This window comes from Lemur catta, chromosome 7 (assembly GCF_020740605.2).
Source record: "Lemur catta isolate mLemCat1 chromosome 7, mLemCat1.pri, whole genome shotgun sequence".
In the NCBI taxonomy this organism is placed as follows: Eukaryota; Metazoa; Chordata; class Mammalia; order Primates; family Lemuridae; genus Lemur; species Lemur catta.
This window is the reverse complement of record NC_059134.1, coordinates 100,677,656-100,695,528: the sequence shown is the minus strand read 5'-3', so window position 1 is coordinate 100,695,528 and position 17,873 is coordinate 100,677,656. Positions and strand designations below refer to the sequence as shown.

Sequence of the window (17,873 nt, the reverse complement as noted above, 5' to 3'; positions counted from 1 at the left end):
CACAGTGGTGCCAGGCGAGGCCGGGAGTAGGAAGGGCCGTTAGCCCCCAGGCTTAGTGGTGGCGTAGCACTGAAGGGTTTCCGTCAGGCAGGCACAGGGCGTTCTTGGCGTTCTAGAATGATAACAGAGTCAGTATAAGGTGGATCAACGATGTGAGACCGAGAGGCAGAAAGACTCTGACTGGTCCAGGTGAGAGTAGGTGAAGCCTGAGCCAGATCGTGGGAGCAAAACGGGAAGAAAACGGTTTTACCTGAAAGGCCGTGGGCTTTGGAGGCAGACAGACCCCGGCTGGCGAGAATTCCAGCTCCACGCCAAAATCTCCCTGACCATTCATTCAGGCTCGGCCACCGGCAATCGCAAGGCTTTGCCTGGTGAGCCGCATGCCGGGCAGCTGCCCTCCCCACAGCAGCCCGGGGCACAACCAGGGCACAGCATGTGGCAGTTTTCTGGAGGGAGCTACAGTCAAGGCCACAGGCCCCGCAGCCAGCCCAGCTCACCACACACCTGCATCCCAGCCCAGTGCCTCCCTCAGAGGCCACCTCATCAGGGACCTGGGCTGAGGCATTTTCCAGGTGCTTGTACAGAGACGTCCTTCTTGGAGGCATCATCTGAGACCTTTCTCCACTCTGACTCAGCCCCTTGTCACTCCAGCCCCTCTCCCTCGTCCTCCCCCAGCCAGAGTCCATGAAGAGGCAGGAGCCTTTTATCTGGGGCCCCTTGACAGGGAGACTGTTCCCGTCAGCGACATCTACCCCTCATCTGGTGCTGTTCCATAAAATGGGGCACGGGGGAGCCTCTGCGCCTGGTCTTGCCTCTTCAGGCTGCAGTGAATGAATAAAAACTTTTCTGTCACTTCCAGCTTGGCTTGTTGTCCTAATTGACCACTCAGCACCTGGCAGCTCAGTGACTCACTTTTACACAGTTAGGAAGCTGCCCACAGGTCCCAAACCAGCCTTTCCTCACACATGCTGCTCTCCCTACCCTGTATTCAAGTAAATTGTTCTTTGCTGAAATCATTCCAGTTATGAAATATCTCTTTTAAAACACGGAAGCCAAAATTACACAATCTCTGCTGGTCTGACCAAAGCAACAAACGGCAGGCAGATTGTCTCTCTGTCCTCAGGTGTCCTAGTCCCATCTCAGCCGCAGGATATAACACAATGTTTCACTGCTGACTTCTTCCCAGAGCTTTTTCGTTCAAGCCACAGTGAATTTCTCCCTTCTCCCTTCCTTGCAACATCATATTTCATACATTTCCTGGTTGTGGTGATTTTGTTTGCTCCTGTGAGTGGGATTTACTGCACACTCAGCTCGTGCGTCAGGCCTTGTTCTAGGACCCAGAGCCAGCGCGGAACGAGACAGAGAGGCTCCCTCCTCTCTGGAAGGGGGACATAAAGAGTAAACCAGTGAACAAATGAACACAGGATTTTTTTTTTTTTTTTTTTGAGACAGAGTCTCGCTTTGTTGCCCCGGCTAGAGTGAGTGCTGTGGCGTCAGCCTAGCTCACAGCAACCTCAAACTCCTGGGCTCAAGCGATCCTCCTGCCTCAGCCTCCCGAGTAGCTGGGACTACAGGCATGCGCCACCATGCCCGGCTAATTTTTTCTATATATATTTTTAGTTGTCCAGATAATTTTTATTTCTATTTTTAGTAGAGACGGAGTCTCGCTCAGGCTGGTCTGGAACTCCTGACCTCGAGCGATCCACCGGCCTCAGCCTCCCAGAGGGCTAGGATTACAGGCATGAGCCACCACGCCCGGCCGAACACAGAAATTTTTGATATGGAAAAGTGTCAAGATGAGAATAAAACAATGATGTCAGAGAGAGTGAGGAAGGGTAGTCAAGGAAATGGCGTTTGAGCCACGTCTCGAATGACTCCTCTGCAAGGGAACTGTAGGTACAGATCTGGGTTAGAAACAGATGGGATTGAGAAATAGAAAGCAGTCCCTGTGAGGGAAGTGACAGGGACCAACAAGGGGAGGAGGTCAAGGGTGTGGTCAGGGCCTTTAAGCCAGGCAGCACTTAGATGCCATTGTAAGTGAGAGAGGAAATTGGCTGAGCTTTTTGGGGTGGGTGGTTTAGACAAAAGAGGAACACGGTATGTTTCATGTTTTAAAAATCAGAATTGTAGTTCCCACGTGAAGAACAGAGCGGGAGGTGGGGAGCAAAAGTGGCAGCAGAAAGACCGAGTAAATTCTAGGAAGCTCCTGAGTTGACAGGACTTCCCAACAGACAGGGCATAGGAACCAAGGAAAGAGGCAGCAAAGATGGCGTCGACTCTTCCCAACAGAGCTCATTTTCTAATCCAGGTCAGGTGGGCCCGCCCGATTCTGCAGGTGCTGCCACTTGCCGAGCACGGACGGGGCCGGGAGGACAAAGCGTGTTATTTCCGTTTATTTCCAAGTCTATGACGAACACCACGTTCAGACGGCACACCAGGCTCCAGGCAGCAAAAATGAAGAAGACACAGTCCCTGTTCCTAAGGTGCTCACAAACCAGAGGGGGAAATCGGAAATTACCTACAACTCGGGTCAGTGAGTAAGACCTCAGGATTCCTCCTCTCAAGGCCTTCTGAATGAATTAATATTTATAAAGTGCTTACTACTTGCCAGGCATTACTTCAAACTCTACCTATCTACCTACCTATCTTAGATATGAGTGGTATATGTTAGATTTTTTTTTTTTGATACAGGGTCTCACTCTGTTGCTCAGGGTAGAATGCAGTGTAACCCCAAACTCCTGGGCTCAAGCGATCCTCCCGCCTCAGCCCCCCGAGTAGCTGGGACTACAGGCATGTGCCATTACAGCTGGTTAATTTTTCTATTTTTAATAGAGACGGGGTCTTGCTCTTGCTCTTGCTCAGGCTGGTCTTGAACTCCTGCCCTCAAGCTATCCTCCTGCCTCTGCCTCCCAGAGTGCTAGGATTACAGGCTTGAGCCACCATGCTTGGCCCTTTGTCTATTTTTTAATTGAGTTATTTGGTTTTTGTTACTGAATTGTGTGAGGGAATTTTTTTTTTAAGTTGGATTTAATCTCTGGAAAACTTGAAGATCCTACTGTAGGGTGCTCTCAACTTAGAAAAATGTGTATTTACTCCCACAGGACACAAGGGGGGGCCACTAGCATGAGAAATTGATTTTTTAGAGGCAGGTGTCCCAGACCTGAGGGGTGGATTAGGGAGCAGGCACATGGTTCCTGGTTCACACACTGGGGAGCCAGATCTTATTCTCAAATGTTTTCCACCACAAAGGAGAGAGGCAGGGTTTCTTGGAGATCCCCTGCACTGGTGGGTGGTGGTAGTCTAACCTTTCAGTGAAGCGGTAGCCCCTTCCTGGATCTATATAAATCTACTTAATTTATGAGTCTTGGACTCAACTCCCCCACTGTATGTGGACTCAGATTCTAATCTGTTCCCTGTAGTTTTTTAATTACCAAGGTTGTGGGGTCAGCGTTTGCCCCAGGGGCAGCCATCTCTTACTTCTTGCAAAGTTAGCAATGGTTTTAAAATTACATTTATTATAATTGGTCTTAAATCTGGTTGCTTTATAGTAGGAGGGCTCTACATAAAATCTAGAGCATCAGGCTGCCAGAGAAGAAGTCAGGAAGACCAGCCTTCTTTCTTTCATTTATTCATTCACTAATTTGTTCAACTATTTAGTGAGCACCTCTGTATACCAGCTCCGGTTTTGATGATGAGCAATCCAGGCAGGGTCTCTGCTTCATGGAGCTCATAGTTTAGAGGACAGATAGATGTAACCAAAGAGTCACGCAAACGACAGTGTGTCATTGCTGACCGAGGAAGGAGGATGACGTGAAAGCACAAGCCGGTGGTTCTCAAGGTGTGGCCTGCACTCGCACTCGCAGAGTCGCCAGCATCTGGGAATTTAGTGAAATGCAAATTCCCAGGCCCTCCCCAAACCTACTGAATCAGAAACTCCAGGGTGGACCCAGCAACTGCATTTTAACAAACCCTCCGGGAGATTCTGAACAACTGGCATAAACCAAAGGAACCTTTCCTAGGCAGAGGTGCTGAGGAAGGTCTCCCAAAGGATGCCATACTGAACCGACAGCTGAAAGCAGTGAGGAGACCATGTGCAAACGTCCTGCGGTGGGAAGGAGCCCTGCAGGCCCTGATTCCGCAGTGACAAGAAGCCACTGGGGAGCAGGGTGACTTGATCAGAACTGCATTTCAAAAAGTTAAATTACTTGTCCAGATTCAGGAGAGGACCAGGGCTGTGCTAGTGGGCCCCAGAGAACCTTTAAAAGCAGGTTAACGGGAGTTAGGGGCTCCTTTGACATGGAAGTGGGAGAGGGAGTGCTACTCTGAGGCACCTGGCCCTGGAAGCAGAGGAAGCAGAGGGCGTGCCCCGAGCACTGCAGCAGGGGTGAACTGGGGACACTCAGGTGCCTTGCGGATGCCCAGGGATCCACGACCAGGAGCTCAGGGGCCTGGGCAGGCTGGAGACGCCACCTAAGTCCCATTTACAGAGTGAATCCTCTTAGCTCAGTTGTTGGTGAGTCTGGTGAAAGTTATTTAAGCCAGAATCATCCCCAGCCTGTGTCATTTCCCCTTTCCCCGCACATGTAGCTGTTCTGTCACTACACACATGTCGGTCTCCTGGAATTTCTCCAACTGTGGTCACTTCTGTAAGTATGACATTTGTCAACACGAATCCAATGAGACACCGTATAATAGTTTGCCCAAGTTGTAAGTTCTTTGCGGGTGACCCTCAGACATCACCCCCTGTAACCTCAAAGCAAGTTCACTGTTTGTTTCCTGCTTCTTAGGGATTTCTTCTATTTCTTCTTAGCTCTCAAAAGTAAGGGCGACCTTGAATAACATCTGTTAAATTTTTAAGCAATATCACATGCATCTTATGACACCCTGCTGATTTAAAAACATCTAGATTTATTTTTTGGTTTAAAGATTTAATTGGCTTTTATTAATGATTGTAGAATCAGGCACCATTTCATTGTTTAAAAAAGATTAGGTGTTCCAATAAGCTGAGCAGAGAGGCTTGGCTTTATAGGCAGAAAAGAGGTGAAGAAAGCAGAAACAGGGAACAAAAGCAGATTGGTCACTTCAGAGTTACTAACATTTCATGTACAGGGTTAACACAGACAGGGCTTCCTTACTATGCTGGCTTAGGTACACGGGCCACTTCTGACTGTTTGCTCTGAATCTCCTATTTTTTAGAAATTGGCCTGTTTCAAAATTCAATTTGATTATGCGTGACACCTAGCACGAGTGACGCCATTGTCTGCTGGACCCAGTGTAGGAGCTCGGTCTAAACAACGGCCTCTCATACATCCTGTTTAAGGACATCTTTAAATGATCAGGAACCAGGATTAAAACGAGATGAATAAACAGTTGAGCAAATTATTTGGGAGCATCATCACTCAGGATTAGGTGCTAGCAAAATGCTATGAAATGTAGCTCTATATACTTAAATCCAGAAAATTCCATTACTCTGACTGCTGTTTTGGCTTCCCCAGGAGCTCTCTCTCCCAAAGCTGGTCCCTTTGGTGCTTCTCTTTAGAGCCTAGAGGCACCTCATGGCCCCTCCTAAGAGTTTAGTCAAGTAAAGCCACCTTAGTTAAACTGGATAAAGGAAGAAAAGCAAGCAAGCTGGGGTTTAAGGTAACAACTATACATATCTGACACCCCTAATGGTGATACGTGTTTTTTTCTTTTTCTTTTTTCTTTTTGACTGGGAAAAGTGAAAAGAAGGAGACACAGTGTTTAAGAGAATGCTGGGAATATTATCTGAGTGAATAACTAGTTATTCTTCAGCTTTTATTGTATCTTTTTGTCCCCTGGAAGCTTAAAGCTTCTATTTCAGATTTTACACATTGAAGTGCACTTTTTTCTTTCTGAAGCCCATAATTCAGTAGCAGAGGACAATGAGAGGGGAAATGGGAGAATTTAATCTACTGGGCTGCTTTACCCATCATGTGAATAATTTCCTTTTTTTTTTTTTTGAACAATAAACATTTATTGTCTTACATAGTTTTTTTTTTATTTCAGCATATTATGGGGGTACAAAAGTTTAGGTTACGTATATTGCCCTTGCCGCCCCCTCCCACCCCGAATCAGAGCTTCAAGCGTGTCCATCCCCTAGACGGTGCGCATCTCACTTATTATGTATGTATATACCCATCCCCTCCCCCCCCACATCTGCCCGACACTCGATTAATGTTATTCCTAAATGTGCTCTTAGGTGATGATCAGTGAAATCAATTTGATGGTGAGTACATGTGGTGCTTATTTTTCCATTCTTGGGATACTTCACTTAGTAGAATGGGTTCCAGCTCTATCCAGGAAAATACAAGAGGTGCTGTATCACCATTGTTTCTTATACCATAGTACTCCATGGTATACATATACCACATTTTATTAATCCATTCATGTATTGATGAGCACTTGGGTTGTTTCCACATCTTTGCAATTGTCTTACATAGTTTTTAAGATCCAGAAGTCTGGAATGGCTAAGCTGGGTGGTTACAGCTCAGGGTCTCCCATGAGGTTACAGTCATGATGTTGACCTGAGACACTGTCATCTGAAGGCTTGACTGGGAAAGGATCCACTTTCTTTTTTTTAAATTTAATTTCAGAGTATTATGGGGGAAAACATCTAGATTTTAAAAATATCTTCATTGGAAGGCCAAGGCGGGAGGATCACATGAGGCCAGGAGTTCAAGACCAGCCTGCGAAACATAGCAAGATCCCGTCTCTACAAAAAATAAAATTAGCTGGGTGTAGTGGTGCATGTCTGTTGTCCCAGCTACTCAGGAGGCTGAGACGGGAGGAGCACTTGAGCCCAGGAGTTTGAAGCTGCAGTGAGCTACAATTGTGCCACTGTACTTCAGCGTGGGCGACAGAGCGAGACCCTCTCTCTAAAAAAGTAAAAAATAAAATAAAAATATCTTCAGCCCCTTCCTGTCCATCTTTGTCTTTCTGCCCTCCTCTCTACTGGTGTTGTGTCTCCTTCCCTGGCCCCTATGCAAGAGGAGTGAGTTCTTTTCTTACTAATCACTCCAAGCTTCACCCTGAACTCACTCCAGGACTGCTCCTGGCTGCGGGAAGCCTTTGCCATGGGTAGTGGAAAGAACTTGGGCCTGGACTCCAGGGCTCCGCTCTCTCTGTTTCTAAAGTGGAGCTTAGAGGAAGGGGGCTCCAGGCCCTATAGGACTGTGGTCCCCAAACCCTGGGCTGTGGCCTGGTACCAGTCTGTGGCCTATTGGGAACTGGGCCATGCGTCACCGCCTGAGTTTCTCTGCCCCCACTGCCATCCTGTGGAAAAGTTGTCTTCCTGGAAACTTAGGAACCAGGAGCACGGCAGGAGGTGAGCAGCGGGCAAAGCAAAGCTTCATCTGCATCTTCATTGTGGTTGTGTGCATGCTGCCTGTGCTCTGCCCCCACACTCCCATCTGCGGAAAAATTGTCTTCCATGAAACCATGAAACTGGTCCCTGGTGCCAAAAGGGTTGGGGACCACTGCTGCAGGAGATGCCTCTGGATAGAACCAGGGAGAGACAGTGCAGAGACAGGCTTACAGGCATAATTGTCACCCCAAAGAGGATTTCATTAAAACAAAACCAAAAAAAAGATTTTTTTTTACTTTATTCTTATGCTAACTGGTCATGTGATAAGAAATGGCAAACTACAGAGGACCACTCTGACCTCCTGCCCCTTCTTGCCCTATTTGTAAGAGCCACCTCCTCTTCCACATACATGCCCTTTGTGTGCTTCGAGCTGCCCACTGCCCCAGTGGTGTTCCAGTACCGTCGCTGCCGTGTCCAGCCTGGAATCCCTGGCACCGTGATGGTGCTGCACTGGCTCACAGACTATCCAATTGGAAGGGACCACAGAGGAAACTGAGGCACAGAAAGGGCAGTGACCCTGTGTTTTCCATATGAGGTGCGGAGAATGCTAGAAACTAGTCCAAGCCATGTCCATCATAAAACTTCATTGGCTTAAAAGGGTAGCACATTTCCGCTATCAGGAGCACCAGACACTGACTCTTAAGCGTTACTGTGTGCAAAAATCACCAGGAGAGCTTTTCACAACACAGATTCCTGGGCCTCATCCTCAGAGACTCTGAGTCGCAGGGCCTGGGGGGCCTGAGAGCCTGCACTTCTAACAAGCCCTGCTGCCCCACGGACCACACTGGATCACCACTGACCTACAAACTTGCAGACCCTTGCCCATTGGATTAGTTTGGGTGAAGTTTGCTAAACTGTTGTAACAAAGAGACCTCAGAATGCCACAGCCCAGGGTGGAGAGGTGTTCTCCCAAAGTCACCCTAGTGCCGGTCAGCAGGGTGCCTACTGCATCCCAGCAGTGCCTTCGAGGGTCACTCCTATTGTCACCACTTCCAGCCCAGTGATGGGCAATTTACACATATCCCGTTTGCTCACGTTTCTCTAGCAAGAACCTAAGCCCAGGTTAGGCCCCACCTAGCTGCAAGGGAGGCTGGGAAACACAGCCTCGCCCAGTGGCCACATGCCCAGCAACCACGCTCTGATTTGGGGTGGCCTCCAGCAGTCTGCGGCACACCATCCTGGGAAGGAGAGCTCTGATGAGCATGGGAAGGGAGCTGGTCCTGGCGGTTCCAGCCCAAGGGAATTTGAACTTAGGTGTCTCATGGGAGACAGCCACAGTGCCCAGGTAGAGCAGGGTAGCATAGCAGCAGGGCGCTGGAGTTGGGGGCTTGGAGGCATCTAGGCAAGTCACGTGCTTACCAGCTCTGTGACCTGGGACAAGCTACATAATGTCTCTGAGCCCAGGCTGCCTACTCTGTAAACTATGATGATAATACTGCCATAGTTTCTATAGGGAGCCTGGTAAATGGCAGTAACTTCAGGAATCCAGGTCACCATGAGGTGGACTCAGGTTGATCTCAAACCAGATCGGGACATTAGTGGGTACAAGCTAAACTCAGCTTTACTGTCATTAAAATAACCCTCTCAGACGGCTTTTTGTTCCCACTTAGCAATTGAGATGGGTACACAAATGCCATGGCCTAGGAGTGGGCAAGGCAGACCCCCCCCAACTTCTGGCACCACTCCGTGGCAAATGACCTCAAGACGGGTCAGGGCAGGCCTGGGCGGTTCAGTAGACAGGTGTGTGTGGCGGGCCCAAGGAAGCAGGTGCTTGCAACTGGAGTGGGGCCAGAAGGGCCCGGAGTGCAATGGGCACTTCACTTAACGAGCATTTATTGGACACGTGCTGGGAAACACTCAGAAGTACAACCCCCACCTCAAGGAGCTCACCGCGGTCCGGGGGGAGGGGGGGGTGGGGGGAGTCGAGAAGCAAACCAACAACTCTGAAGCAGCACAGGCAGTGCCATGAGCAGGAACGTGAGCGAGGTGTCTGAACCCCAAAGCCAGCTTGGGCTTGGGGGAGGAGCCAAGGAAGGACTCCAGGGGACAGCACTCAGCCTGGGTCTTGGAGGAGAAGGGGGTCAGCCAGGGGATGACGGCGTCACCCTGCCGGGCACTGCGCACTGCCGGTCAGGAAGGAATAAGCCTTCCAGGCCAGGGTGATGACAGAACACAGCCTGTTCAGGGTCCGGGAAGCCACCAAGGGAGAGCAAAGCCTCATGGGCAGGAGGGCCCAGGTGCTGGAAGGGTTTGGGCTTTTTCCTGAGGGTGGGGGGAGCCACCAAATGATTCTGAGTCGTGGAAGGGCACGGTTTGAAAGGGGAGGTGGGAGGCAGCAGGGCTGGGATGGTGCCAGCGGCAGAGCCTCCAGAGCTCTGCAGGAGGCGCGGGGGCTGGCCAGGCCGCGTGTGCCCGCTCTCTGCTCCACGACTTCACGGAGGCTGAGTCTGGCACCGCTGGCTTCCTGCGCCCCACTGGCGCTGGCGTCTCCACAGCCCAGTCTGGGCGGCTGGGAGGTGCCTTGATTCAAAGGAGCTGAGCCTCGTGCGTTTGAATTACAAACTGTGCTTTCAAATTGGCCTTCGATCCCAGCTCCATCTCAAACTGGCAGGCGGGCGCTGGGCCTGCTGGGGAGCTACTGGCATCGCCCAGCCAGGCTCATCCCCACCAGCGTAGGAGATATTCATAGCTGAGGAAGGTGACAGCGTTGACGGGAAAGGCACGGGCACTGTTGATGGTGACCCCCCGGAAGAAGACCCCCAGGCCTTCCTGCCGGACGCTTCTCACCATGCAGTCCAGCATGCCCTGGTACGCTCTCCGCTTCAGCCCGTCCATCTGCATCCGGGACTTGATCACGTCTAAGGGCGTGGCTGCGACCCAGGATGTGATGCCGGCAAAGCCCCCTGCCACCAGCACTGTGGCTGAGCCTGGGGCAGAGGGAGCCCAGGTAGGGTCAGACCTGGAACAGAGCATCTCCCCAGTCCCCAGTCCTCCTCCCCAACCTTCACAGTCCAGCCCACCTGCAACCTGCACCTCTCCATCCCCCACGTTCTCATGCTGCTCTACTTACTAGGATTCTGGCGCTCTGGTGTACACTGGCGACAGAGCACTTCATAGGTGACAAAGTAGATTCCCACTGTAGGGGTGTCTCTCAGCGTCAGGGCCCAGGCTCCTCGGAACAGCCCCTGGGGCCCCTCCTTCTGGAAGATGGAGGCTGCACAGTGCATGGGTCCCCGATACCGGGGTGAGGAGCCCCCCAGCTGGGCCCTCGGCTCTGTCTGGTTTTGTAGCCGGACTTTGATGAGGTCAAAAGGGGCCAGGAAGTAGGCCTGTTGGGAAGGAATGCCCTGGGTGGGGCTTTGGGCTGGGAACCATCTGCTTATATTAAGCAGAGGCAGGGGGAGGGCAGGGGGCAGCGCCTCCCCAGAGGAGCCACTTGGCCCCTGCTGCCAGCACGCAGCCTCTCGCATGCACGGCTGGGGGATGGGCCAGGACGTCTGCATGCTGTGGGGACAGGCCACCTCCCTTAGCATTAGGCGCCTGTCAGCAAGCAGCACTGCCCCCTCCCTCCTCATGCAACAGTGCCAAACTTACCTGGCAGGCACCCAGCACACGGGACCATGCCTGGACTCTCTCCAGGAGCGGGGGTCAATTTCTGGCCTCCCTAAAGCCCAGCACCACTGGCTTCCTGCGCCCCACTGGTGTCTCCCCAGCCCCGCCTAGGTGGATGCGAGGTGCCTTGCAGCAGATGGGACACAGATCTGGGACAGTATTGGGACTGGGCCCTGGGTGAGGGTTGGCACTGGGGGGATGTGGAGGGAGACCATGCAGGGGTTAAGGTTTGAGTCAGGGATGTGACTGGATCAAGGTCACCGTTGAGGTCCAGGCTGAGGTTAGCACACCGCTGGGGGTGGGCATGGATGTGGTTTTTGCTTTGTGTGTGTTTTGTTAAAGGTGCATGAGCTCAGTTCCTCGGTCCAGGAGACGGCTGATGGCGGAGGGGGCTGGCAGTCCCCTCTGTGGTGGTCTTTAGAGTGTAGCAAGGTGAGTCTTTGCTTACTTCCCCCCTGGGCAGGGAGGTTAGTGGGTTGGGGACTGTCCCATGGGTTGGGGACCATCCCATGTGAGATGGGACCTTAGTGCTGCCTCTAGAGCCTGGTGGCAGGGCTGCGCTGAGGGCTTCCCTGGGGGGTGTTCTCCTGAGCCTTGGGCTCCTGGGGGTGAGGAAGGGCTGGCCAAAGACAGGGTGGCAGACGGCACCCATGTGAGGGAGGTGGAGCACCAGACCCTACTTCACCGTTTGGCCAGGTCAGCCTCAGCCAAGTCCAAGGCAATGTCTGTGCCCATCAGAGGATGTCAATCCCTGCCTCTTCCTGCCTCCTCCACACTAAAACATATTTTTGTGCCAAGACCCTGTTAAATGGAAAGCACTGGTTTAACAGTAAACCCAGGCTCCAGTTGGCTCCTGGAGCCCGGCCCCAGCAGGGGCCCTAACAGTCTAGGTTCTGTTTCCCACAGAGCTGCAGGGGAGGGCGGCTTAGAGCCAGGCCTGGCTGGGCCTGGATCAGCCTCATAGCCCAGGGTCTCAGTTCTCTTCCTTGTTTTGGGGGGTTGCAGGTCTCCGGGCTTAGAAAAAATGTAGGCATGCGTCTTGTACAAAAATGGGCAGAAGGAAAGCCAGGACCTTTGGGGTTCTCATTAATCATTAATTCATTTGAATGAGCAACCTGACTTTGCCCTTTGTCCTCGCTCTCTGCTGCATGAAGTGTGTCAGGGGTGTCAGGGCAGACGACCAATAGAGGGTGACCCAGGCGCCCAGCCGGGGTGTGAGAGGGAGCCGCATGCTTGTCCCTCTGCCTCTTTAAGCTCAGAGGCCCAGGTCGCTCTTTCCTCCACCCTCCCCAACAACCCCGGCTCTACAGTGCTCAGAACAAAGACCAAAACCAGACGACTGGAGTGACTTAAAGATGAATACCCCGGGCCTCCCCACAAGAGCTGTCTCCCAGGTAGCTGCCACCCCCACGCTGCAGGCAAAGGGCTGTGCTGGGTAGGGCAGGGGGCATCCAGGACCACATCAGGACCAGGCCGGAGTGGCTGGGCTCACAGCTCTGCTGGGCCCAGCAGCTCTCCAGGGACTAAGGCCTGCTGGGGAGTGGGCTTCCCACAGCTCTGAGGCTGGCAGATGCCCCTGGAGGTGGGTAAGCCTGAGAGTGGGGCACAGCTGCTTCTCCACGGCATCCTCCCGGCACTGCTCCCCAGCCCCAGCACCTGCAGCCCGGAAGGCCACAGCACAGTCAGGCCAGGTCACCAGAGCCATGCCTCATTCCCCTAGGGAAGGCCTGCCCATCCACAGCTGCGGGTCACCAGAGGAGAATGGGGGGGACAGATTGAGCTGACTGTCGTTGTGCCACCCATGTGTGCCCATGTGCTGCCCTCTCACCTGCAGGAACCCCCCGGTGCAGCCTGCTATGAAGATGTGTGTGTAGCTGGGCGGCTGGGCCCGCCGCTCCCGGTGGGCGGTTGCAGTGAGTGCCAGCAGGGAGTTGCTGTAGACCCCGAACAGCACGGAGTTGACCAGGGCTATGCTCGCGATGGGAAAGCTCATGCCCTTAAAGAAGCCCAGCAGCTGCAGGGAGACACGGCGACACTAGAGGAGGTGCTGTGGGGCCTCCCCTTTGTCCTTTCCCGCCCAGGCAAGGCCGTCTCTGGCTGGAAACCACTCCTGAGCCCGGCCACAGCGAGGTGGGGACAAGCTGAGGCTGGGGAAGGCCTTGGCTCCACTCTTGGGGTACTAAGTGACCACCAAGTCCCCCAAGGGTACCGGACTTGGGTCGTCTGTCCTCCAGAAGCAGAGCCCTGCTGAGGAGGAGAAGGAAGCTGGTACCAAACACCCCAGATGCCTCCTACCCGAAAGAAGCAGGCCACCCACCGACTCATGGCGGTAAATCTTCACCATGCAATCAACGATGCCCTGGTACGTGGTCTGGGTCTGCAGGCGCACCTGGATGGGGAGGACAGAGCAGGTGGGGTAGGGGGGCAGGGGGCCCACTGTTCCCTCGGGCCCAGGAGCAGCATGCCAGAGGCAAGAGAGGCAGGAAGAGCCTTCGCTAGCCAGACCTGATCTCAGGGCACCCTTACATTTGGTTTGGGTGAGATCTTTCATACTTCAGGTGCCTCTCCTAAACTCACCTTCACAGTATCAAAAGGGTGTCCCAGGACCAAGCCCAGAGCTCCTGTGGTGACAAGAAGATGCTATGAGTGTGGGCCTCATGCCAGGCCCAGGGCGCAAGTCTGTGCTGAGAGGAAAGAGGGATTTAGGCAGGAGGATGGGGGGCAGGACCTTCTCAGACACGTGCAGCCATCTTCCTGCCAGACTCCAGAGAAACTCCAGCTGTCCCCTGCCCCATCCACACGGGGCTGGAAGGCATTAGGACAGGGAGTGAGGCCCCGACCCACCTGGGAATGCACACCTGGAAGTGAAGAGGCAACCAAAGACACGTGTGTCCTTGGCTGGGAGTGAACCCCCGAGGGTCCTGTTGCTTATGAACGGTGGGACTCTGGACGAGTCTCCAATGCTCCCACCTCTTGCCAGCTTCACTCCTTCCTTCCTTCAACTCATAAGGTTGTCACCTTGATGTGGAGCTGGAGGGCCCTTTCAGGAGTCGTGCTGGCCCCTGGACAGGGCCACCCCACCCACCACTCCCCGGCCCTAGTCTTGTCCTCCACAGTGGGGCTGGTTCTGAGGCTTGGAGGAGGTCTCATCCCAAGCAGGCAGGTTCAGAATGTCCCTCCCTCCTAAGAGGAATGTCACCCAGAAGCTGGGCTGGGTCCACAAGCACAGGAGCCCTCCTCAGAGGCCAGGAGTGCAACCCTTTGCCAGGTGGGGCAGAGGCCAAAGGGAACTCAGGATAGCAGATGAGGTCAAAGGTGAACTTCCTTTCTGATACCCACAGGGTGGGCCTGGAGAGGGGGCTTGAGGCACAGGGTGCTCCCTGGGGAGGCGTCCGGCAACACGGCCTTGGATGCACAAGCAGCACCTCGCCCGTGCGCCTTCCTCTCCTCTCCCTGCTGGCCACTCTTAGCGGGCTGTGGGGACAGCCAACTCTGGGGTGCTCCAGGGGAACTCACACTTTGGCCTCAGTACCTCGTGTCACCCACCTTCCCCAGGAAGTGACCTACCTGGGTGGGAAGTAACAGAAGGAAGGAAAATGTCTCACCAGAGATCCAGCCAGCCACGAACTCCTCCACAGGCATCGTGTGGGCTCCGTGGGAACTGGCAGCTGCAGCGGAGGAGAGAGTAGAGGTTGAATTCCCCCTCGCCCGCCCCTGTACACGCTGATAACCTCCCGCTAATGTTTAACCCTGGCTGGAGGGTGAGAAGTGGCCTAGTGCCCAGACCTGGGGCGACTGGGAGAGGGGAGCCAGCCAACTCTGGTGACCCTGAGACTGGAGGGGGTGTGCAGAGTGTGGAATCTCACAGGCCAGGGGTGACAGATGGAACTACGGAGGCCTCATCCCCCAGCCCAGACAATGATAATGCTGGGGGTGGCAACCCGGTCCCAGCCCCCTGCTCAGGCCCCTCCAGGGCTGCCTTCAGCTGTCCCTGACAGGGAGGCCCTGCCGGCCCATCCTAGCCCAGCCCCCCACCCCTGTGTTCACAGTAGCCACCAGGCAGCCTTACCCCACCTCCATCCTCCCAGGCCCGCAGGCCGGTGCGGATGGCCCGTGGCCACCAGGGGGCAGGCCCAGCCCACAGTTGCCTGTGGCATGGGGTAGCTGCCGAGCCAGGGCATGGGGGCACAGCCGGGGAGGAGCCGCTCCCAGGAGTGACTCACCAGGCCGGAAGCTGTTCTCCCAGAGTTGTTTACGACTCCGACTCCCGTGTGTGAGTCAAAGACAGCCTGCCTAGGCCCCTTCTTTCCCAGGGGAAAATGGGGGCTTGGCGATATAAAGAGTCCTGTGTCTCTCTGCAAGGGCCCGTCCAGCTCAAAGCCAAAACCAAAATCCTCCTTAGGCTCAGGGAGCCGCAGGCACCGCCCATTCTCCTCTGACCTCACATCCAGCCACCCCTGGCCTCCTGACTCCCAGCCTAGCATTGGCTGTTCCCTCTTCCTGGACACTCTCAGCCTCCCCACCTCAAGCCCCCTCACCTGCTCCTCACTGAGCCTCCCAACAACGTTGCAGTCTGCCCTGGCCCCCCAGCAGTCAGCACCCAGCTCTTCCTCTTCTTCCTCCCATCACACTTATCCCCTCTGATCCGTGATGTATCCCCGTCTATTGGGCAGGGATCTCTGGCTGTTTTGCTCACTCACGTTATCCCAAAGGCTTAGAACAGTGGGTGGTACACGGTGGGCACTCAATAAATACTCTGTCTCTAAAAAGTAAAAAATATTGAGTGAACCAATGAATGGAAAAGTCAGGGAGTGGCATCAGTGGCCAGCTCTGGGGTTCCAGTCCTCTCCCAGCATCGCCAAAGGGCCCCAGAGAACATAAAAGTGCAACAGCAGCCCCGCCCTCCCCTCCAGATCTTGTTGACGCTCTTAGTTTCCTATCAGATACCCAAGGCCCAGTCCTGCTCACCCTATTCTCTCTCTGTGACTACTACCTTGTGTGTGGGTGGCAGGTTCTAGAAGGCAGGGCCTCGTCTCCAACCTCCTGCCCCTGGAACTGCCTGGGGCTCTTTGGGCCACCCTAAAGACCATCCCAGGGACTGGCCTCATGGTGGGTTGGCTGCAGTCCTAGTTCTGCCTCTTGTTCTCTCCCTGAGTGGCATCAGGCAACCCCTTCTGTGAGCCTTGGGGCCCTTTATTGTTTGCCAGAGTAAGGGACCGGCCTGGCTGACTGCCATTGTCTAAGCCTCCTGGGCTCTAAAGGCCAGTAGGCCCCTTCTCCTTCACTCCAGAATGGGCCCCATTCTCTCCTCCAATCTCACCACCCACCCTGTTCGAGAGAGACCCTCATTCCCACTTTCCTAGAGCATTACAGAAGAGAAGCTCCCCTACGCATGGCACAGCAGAGCTCTCACCTCATTACTCTCTAGCTCACAACCTCTAAGACGTCCTCACTGCCTGAAAAACCTGCCCCATACCCCTCACCCTGGGTTTCAGGGGCCCAGCCTTGGTGCCACCCCACCTGCTGTGCTCCTACACAGCAGGGGTCTTTCCTGGTCCTAACCATGCAGCTGCAGCTACCTGGAATGCCTTTCCTTCCCCACCCTGCCAGCCGGCACTCTACTCAGCCTTCCAGTCTCCTCCAAGGCACCCCCTCAGCTACACGCCGGTTCCAGCCTCTCTGCCACCACCACACACACTGGCAGATGTCAGCCTTGTTATTTAATCTTTCCAATCCTGTTTTCTCATTCATAAAACAGAGATATAATACTCATCTCTTACTGTGTTATAAGGATTAAAGCACTTAGAACAGTGGCTGGCACGTAAATAGTAGCTGCTAATGCTCTTATTTCCACTTGCAGGACACATGAGGATGACATGAGGGAACACCCGGGAAAGGGCCTGGCTCAGTGTCCAGCACACAACAGGGGAGCAGGAATTGAGGACCCTCCTCTTCCTGCTTGTAGCATTTTGTAGCTTTTAAGGCAATACTGTCATCTTCTGTAGTTTTAAATATGCTGTTCTCCTGGGCTTCTTTCTCTCTCCCCTCTTCCTCCACTCCCCAGTGAAACCCCAACATACATTTCCCGAGGGCAAGGGCCGTATCTCACTTCAGTCTCCACCCCCTGACCTGGCACAGGCCCTGCACCCAGCAAGGACTGAACAACACCAAACTGTGTTCCCACTTCGCTTTGGCTGAATGAACAGAAGGAACAGAGGAAAGGGCCTGAAGGAAAAAAAAAATTTCTGTCTGTTTAAAACTTCCCCCACTCTTTTTGGGAACTGAGGCCTGTCCTGCATCACTGAGGCAGGTTAAGTCCTTTGTTAAAAGAGATAACTTGGCCATCCCAGGCAGCACCTGCCCTCCAGGTGGGTGGCTGGCAGAGGTCACAGGCTTTGTCTTTGGCAGAGATGGGACGATTAGTATAGTTAACCACAATAGCCTAGAACTGAGGGGCCCTCCCTTTAAAAGCTCTGTATTTCTGCTGATATTCAGGAAAATTTGGATTTTGAGACGAGGTCTACCATTGTTCCTCCTTTACTGGCAAAGTAATAAACTTCTCCTTCCTTCCCCTCAAATCATTTGTCCTCGTTCTGATTCGGCCTCGTGAACAAGTGCTGAGTTTTTGGTAACACAGCTGGTTTTGGGAGGCCACAGAGCCACTGAGTCCTGGTCTGAGGGTCCCAGAGCTGAGAACCAGAGGGAGACGCCTGCCCCTGCTGCCCACTCTTCTCTGCAGCCCACATCTGTGCCTTGTCCAGTCCTTAGGTCACATCAGTAAGGCAGTTGTAATGGGCTCTGTTGTGGGGCCATGTAGGTCCTGGAGGAGCAGCAAAGAGCGGGTTCCAATACTGAAGAAGATCGGACTGGGCCAGGA

General features: G+C 53.6%; 1 protein-coding gene across 9 annotated transcripts; it reads right to left on the bottom strand.

The window, feature by feature from the left end:
• Positions 1–13: 13 nt before the first annotated feature.
• On the bottom strand, positions 14–15,337 carry SLC25A45 (solute carrier family 25 member 45). 9 transcript variants are annotated; one of them, XM_045556039.1, is made up of 7 exons: positions 14,602–14,749; positions 13,574–13,617; positions 13,314–13,385; positions 12,825–13,010; positions 10,455–10,713; positions 10,172–10,311; positions 14–112 (listed from the first exon to the last, which is right to left on the bottom strand). In XM_045556039.1, the coding sequence occupies exons 1-7, from the start codon at positions 14,636–14,638 to the stop codon at positions 53–55; spliced, it is 798 nt and encodes a 265-aa protein (XP_045411995.1). In that variant the 5' UTR covers positions 14,639–14,749; the 3' UTR covers positions 14–52. The 9 variants fall into 9 exon arrangements, with proteins under 9 accessions (XP_045411995.1, XP_045411994.1, XP_045411996.1 ...); XM_045556038.1 differs by lacking the exon at positions 14–112 and adding an exon at positions 15,220–15,337 and having other exon boundaries at positions 9,201–10,311; positions 14,602–14,664; XM_045556040.1 differs by lacking the exon at positions 14–112 and adding an exon at positions 9,201–10,073 and having other exon boundaries at positions 14,602–14,747.
• Positions 15,338–17,873: the final 2,536 nt, after the last annotated feature.